Source organism: Eurosta solidaginis, chromosome 1 (genome assembly GCF_040869045.1).
Source record: "Eurosta solidaginis isolate ZX-2024a chromosome 1, ASM4086904v1, whole genome shotgun sequence".
In the NCBI taxonomy this organism is placed as follows: Eukaryota; Metazoa; Arthropoda; class Insecta; order Diptera; family Tephritidae; genus Eurosta; species Eurosta solidaginis.
In genome coordinates this window covers 391,742,701-391,749,001 of record NC_090319.1, presented here as the reverse complement: position 1 = coordinate 391,749,001, position 6,301 = coordinate 391,742,701, and the positions used below count along the sequence as shown (strand labels likewise).

General features: G+C 42.8%; 1 protein-coding gene across 1 annotated transcript; it reads left to right on the top strand.

Annotated features, from left to right (window-relative positions):
• Positions 1-474: 474 nt before the first annotated feature.
• LOC137245644 (probable enoyl-CoA hydratase echA8) lies at positions 475-3,196 on the top strand. The gene is made up of 3 exons (XM_067776634.1): positions 475-850; positions 915-1,679; positions 2,766-3,196. The coding sequence occupies exons 1-3, from the start codon at positions 724-726 to the stop codon at positions 2,963-2,965; spliced, it is 1,092 nt and encodes a 363-aa protein (XP_067632735.1). The 5' UTR covers positions 475-723; the 3' UTR covers positions 2,966-3,196.
• Positions 3,197-6,301: the final 3,105 nt, after the last annotated feature.

The window sequence follows — 6,301 nt, the reverse complement described above, 5'->3', positions numbered from 1 at the left end:
TGAGTTGGTGAATTTAATAACTTTTTGTAGATTTTATTCATTCTTTTGGATACGTTGTGACTAAGAGACTTATTTTTGTGGAATATGTTAGTAATTTTTTGCGTTTCCTTCTTTTTTTATGAAATTTTCACGATTTTTAGGTTAAGGCATCATTAATCGATCATATTGGAGATGGTTATCATTGTGAATGATGACAAAGTGTGATCTCTTCTGCATAGACGTCAAAATTCCAAAGTGATTGGATCACCTGATTAGTATTTGACCATCGCTGTCTCATTCTGTATCTCTTTCTACCACCCGCTGAAGATAGGCGCCGCCATACTGAAGAGCCTGTCAAAGCGCTGAAAAGTAGCCATATTGAACAGCCTGTCAGGCAGTTGACAGATAAGATAACACACTTTGTCATCATTCACAATGATGGGTATGGAAATGGGTATGGTTATCACTATGGCATTAGGGTTAGGGAAGTTTAATTCGCCTTAAAATAAATCTACAAATTCGAGTGGCTCGACCATTCTACCAGCGGCGAAAAACTTACCAAATTTAATAGAGATAGGTGAAAGCGACAGCCCTGGCTATGTCGTCATATGTCATTTCGAAGTTTCAGCTGATTTATGTCGTCATCGTGCGGCAATTGGCCTAAACTTCCTAATTTGTATGCAAGATTTGATGCAAGCCACTTTCCCTTAATTTTCATTAGAAATATTGAACTAAATAATTAAAATGATGAGGCGATTTGTCAACACTCTCAGCAAAAGTGGTCTTATACATTTTCCATCATCAGATATACAAACCATTGGACCAAGGAGCATTTGCAGTACGAATTACTTGTTGAAAAAGGAGGAAAAGGGTAAGCTCAATAGGTTTTAATATGACATAAGATTTGTATTAACGCTTTGACTTAAATTTATAAGATGTGGAAACTGCGAAGAATATTATTGTTGACAAAGACAAAAACATCACTTTGATAGGCATAAATAGACCTCAAGTACGAAATGCAATTAATGCAGCTACTGCCACACAGCTTTGTGAAGCTTTCACTGCATTTGAGGCTGATGAAACATCTCCGGTTGCAGTTTTATACGGTATTGGTGGATCGTTTTCTGCCGGTTACGATATTCTTGAGCTCGGCAAAGATGGTGGAGAACAAGTTAGTATAGATATATTAATGGCACACGAAGGATCAGTGGGTCCTACTCGACGCCAAATACAGAAACCAGTAGTATGCGGCATTAGCGGCTATTGTATCGCTAATGGTTTGGAATTGGCACTTATGTGCGATTTGCGAGTAATGGAGGAGACTGCAGTTTTGGGATTTTTTAACCGACGTTTCGGCGTGCCTGTGATTGACGGAGGCACAGCTCGCTTACCAGCATTAATTGGATTTTCGAGGGCTTTGGATTTAATACTGACTGGACGGCAAGTGTGTGCGGACGAAGCACTATCTATGGGTATTGTTAATCGTGTTGTAGAGTCCGGTCAATCGTTAATCAAATCTGTAGAGTTAGCTCAAACGTTGGCTAAATTTCCACAACGTGCGCTTAACCACGATCGAAATTCACTGTATTCAGCTGCTTTTGATGCAGCAAGTTTTAACCAAGCAATTCAAAACGAAATAATGTATACATCAAAAGAAATAATTGAAGAAATGCAGCTGGGCATCAAGTGGTTTATACAAAGTAAGCATAAAGTATATAAACATTATCATTTTTCGAAACTCTGTGATCCCTTCAAACAGCAGGCTGATGGAAATATATTTACACGCATAGAAAACTAAACAAATACTTCTTTATGTATGTATCGTCGGTCCAATGGCAGATTAGCATATTTCTAATTCCAGTGGAAGACTGGACATGAACCCTGTTAGTCTTCCATGGGAATTCGAAACGTCCTAGTCTGCCATGGGACCGACGATACATACAAATAGAAGAATTTGTTAAGTATATAAGTAAAAACGCCTCCGCTAGCATAAGGGAGGTTTGAGTGACTATGTTCAGAAATGTTAAGAAAGATATGATAATCAGATGGTATAGGTGAAACCTTGTCATCCTACTTATCTATAATTGATATAAATATGTGGAGCATGTAAGAATGCGAAATATCCTACCCGTAATTAAATGTGATGACTTTGTCCTTAAAAAAGAAAATTATTAATACTTCATAGTCATCATGGGACCTATAACCGGATTTGTTATGCCCTACTATTCAAATTCGTCCCATTTATTCAAGGTGCTGATTACGAACTACAATTTCCACAAAGATGGTTCTTTTCGCAACAAATTTCTATAGCAGGAATGCTTTCAGAGGATTTTGTTGAAATTTTTAAAATGTAGTACCGAATATTCGTTGTTGTTGTTGTTGTTGTTGCGATAAGGTTGCTCTCCGAAGGCTTTGGGGAGTGTTATCGATGTGATGGTCCTTTGCCGTATACAGATCCGGTACGCTCCGGCAACACAGCATCATAAAGGTGCTAGCCCGACCATCTCGGGAACGATTTATATGGCAAAATTAAACCTTCAGGCCATCCCTCCCTCCCCACCCCCAAGTTCCATGAGGAACCGAATACCGCGGTTTTTTATGCTATTATCCGTAGCCCGGTCGGTTATATGACTAAACCTCTCTCCGGCTCAATCCTTATATTTAAAATTATATAATATATACAGCGTGTTTTATTACGAACTTACCAGCGCCTATTCTTAAGTTCATGACGAGCATGACTATAGCGTTTTATCATTTGATTTATGAATGTATACATTTCTTTCTAGCATTCAAATCCGATACAACACACTCCTGGCTGAAACGAGAAAAATCCATGGCAGATTGGGATGATAAGGAATTGGCTGCTGCTGCGGAACGAAAAGAAGCGGAAAAAAGAGCAGCTGAAGCAGCACGTATTGAAGCAGAGAAAAAAGCGAAGGAGCTAAAACAGAAATCAGATGAATCCAAAAGAAAACTTAAAGATTAATTATAAATGTTAAGTGAGAACCTTAACATATTTCTTAAATGATTAATTCTTTTATGAATTTAATTTAGATGCGCGGCTTAAAATCAGTAACAATATAAAAAAGTTGCAGTTTTGTATATAATGCAAAACCTTTTCAAATTATGCAACAGTTAATTAATTTAATGCTTCGTGTGTAAATAACCAATTGAATGCCAATAAAAGTGAAGCTTAGTGAGATTTGTTCCATTCAAATGGATCTTTGGGGATGAGTTAAGTCCCGAACGCAATATTGAAGGTAAAAAATTTTTTGGATTCCCAGTGTTTTTATTTTGCTGCCATTCATTTCCAGATAAATTCTTGAAAAATGAAAATTTTACTAAAACGTTTTTAAATATCCAAGTTAAAATTGAGCCATAACTTACGAAGATTTTTAATGTCTCTTAAAACCCATTAAAAATGTTATTTTTGTCAAAAGATATTTCAGGGAGGGGGGGGGGGGGGGGGGGGTCCATAGTGTTTCTGCGCAGAACACCTTTCTACATTGGCGGCCTTCGGCCACGATTATAAAAAAATAAAAAAATTATTAAAACTAAACCCACGCAAAACACGTTTACCCACAGTTTTTTTTTGAGGGTACCCAAAAATCATCAAAAGTACCACATGAAAATTTTCGGTTTTGTTTGCAAAAGAAATATAATTTACAATTTCCGCTTCGCGGATTCGTTGTCCTGAGTCCTAAGCGCATCGTTGGACACCTCCCGATATTGAACGAGTTTTACCCTCACTGGGGTAGGCACCTTGTCGTTGGTGTGAGGGCTTAGCAGAACTCCATAGCGCCCGACTATGAGGCGGAGCTGTTTAGGACTGGCATCTACACCTTTTGGCCTCATAGGAGGGCGGCGGGATGTCGGTGACCAAGAACAGCCAACCCCCTAATCCAGGGTGTTATGCGGACCGTGCCTAGGGGATAAATTCGGCTGTATTCGAAAGAAGCCTTCCCGATACCGGGCCATTTCGGGAAGTATTGATGGCCTTACCACAGTAAGAGCACTGCTGTGGCGTACGGTTCTTTCCCCGTATATAATACTGGACCGCTGAGCTCGCTTTGTCGGGCAGGTGGTCGTACGACCAAGATGAACGACTCATTACCTAATTCTAATAAGGACGATGATAAGAGGACTGAGTCGCAAGGCAAGGACGGCAAATACGCATTAAGCGATGCGTTGGATTCGGGGAGCGAGAGTAGTGCTGATTCAATGAACTCCGTGTTGGAGAAGCACACAAATGAAAACGGAGTAGAAGAGTGGAGAAGGGTACGGAGCAGAGAAAGTAAAAGAGCTCTCTCGCAGTACCGTGCAGCACTAAGAATTGTACAACGCTTGGGAGCAGTGGTCGACCCAACGGAATTGGAGATCGAGCGCTTGGAATGGGCGCATGAGGCGGTAGAAGTAGGTCGAAGGCAATTCGAAAGGTTTGCTGCGAGAAACGCTCGGTTCTGTAACCGCTACGAGGAGGAAGAAGCGTCGAATGGCAGAATGAAGAGGCAACGTTCGGCGGAAGGCGACAGGGCAGTCGCATAGACAAGACTAGTAGGCCCAACGCTGTAAGACAGATGGGCCCCAATAGCGAGGTAGCAACTACCTCGAAAGCTGCGAGTCAGAGGGAATTTCCAACTACGGAAGTAGGAGATAAGCCAAAGGGAGATAACGCTAAAACTCCGGCTTTCTCGGAGGTGCTAAAGGGAGTTAACGCTAAGACTCCGGCTTTCTCGGAGGTGCCAAAGGGAGATAAAACTAAGACTCCGGCTTTTCCCGAGAAGATGAGTGACGTGGCAAAGCAGTCACTGACTGTGGCGCTGGTTGATCGTAGCAGTCCTTTCGGAAAGATGACTACTGAAAGGTGGAGATCTGTAGAAAGGAGCTTATTTGCTTAATGCTTAAGATGATGCGAGAACAACCAAGTAAGCCCCTTCCAACCTTTGATTCGGGGGGATGGTATAATGGTGTGAAGATGATAGCGTGCGACAACATTGCGAGCTTGCGGTGGCTGGAGGAAGTGGTTCCAAACCCCCAAAGGCAAGGCACGAACGCGCGGTTTGAGTTGGTGGATAAAGCGCAAATCCCCACGGTACCAAAAGTTAAGGTATGGATACCATGCGTGATGAAGTCGGAGGATACACGGCGACTTCTGCAGAATCAGAATCCCACCATACCGACACAGGATTGGAAGGTATCCCGGCCTACGGAGGAAGGTCAGTTACATCTTCCAAATAAACAAGCAGGCGGAGGATATATTGTACACGCAGCTTGGCAAAATGTCATTTGGCACTGGCAAAATTTACATACGACTTAAGAAAAGAAGTCCCGAGGATAAAAATCCTAACACTCTAGAGGTGGGCGAAGTCGAAAAGGACTTCAAAGGCCTAAGAAAAAAAAGACAGGTGGAGGTTGCCGACGTCACCAAGAAGGTGTTAGAAGAGGACCAACCTCCTAATTGTGCTGTGACTTGCACAGAGGAACACTCGGCATAACAGTTACGAGAGGCTGAAGGGGCCCTCGAATACTCTAAACCAAAAGGGCAAGGGGAGTACGACGAAGGTGCTGGAAGGGGACAAACAGCCCAATGGTGCTGCGAGTCCTACAGATACACCTCCAACACAGTAAAGTGGCGTCGAGCGAGCTCCTCTAAACCCTTGAGGAAGGTTCGTTTGACGTGGCGCTGATCCAGGAGCCATGGCTCTCATCGGGAGGAAAGATTTCTGAACTTATAGCGCGCGGGTTTGGCGTTTACTACGCGCAAACGGAAAGAAGGATGCGAGCTGTAGTAATGGTAAGGAAACAGCTGCATACATATATACTGCCTAATTATACTACTGAGGACGTAGTGGTGGCCGTTGAGCAAAATAATAAGCAGGCATTTATCCTGGCGTCCTACTACATGGCCCATGTTGCGACGGTTCCAAGAGGATAGTATAGGACGAAGGGCGCAAAGGGCGGTTGGTGATAGGCGCAGATGCAAATGCGCACCACAATGCGTGGGGAGGAGCGGACTTGACTACCTGATTCCCTATCTGCGCTTCGAGGGAGATCTTAAGGCCACAATAGGGATTGTACGAGGCCACGAAATCAGTGAACCGGGGCACGCCTCAGGGAGGGGTGCTATCACCTCTCTTTCATACCTGGGAATCTAATTCGGGTTGAAAGTCAACGCAGAGAAGATGGATATGGTCTTGTTTACAAAGAGGTACAAGGTCCCAAATTGGACCAGGCCTAAGTTAGGAGGGGTAACCTTACAGGAGAAACCTTGCACAAAATATCTAGGAATCATCCTAGACAGTAAGCTGTCATGGAAGCTCAA

Coding starts and splice junctions, on each gene's coding strand:
- LOC137245644 (XM_067776634.1), top strand. CDS start 724: ATGATGAGGCGATTTGTCAACACTCTCAGCAAAAGTGGTCTTATACAT. Junction 851..914: donor GTTGAAAAAGGAGGAAAAGG/GTAAGCTCAATA, acceptor TAAATTTATAAG/ATGTGGAAACTGCGAAGAAT. Junction 1,680..2,765: donor CATCAAGTGGTTTATACAAA/GTAAGCATAAAG, acceptor ATTTCTTTCTAG/CATTCAAATCCGATACAACA.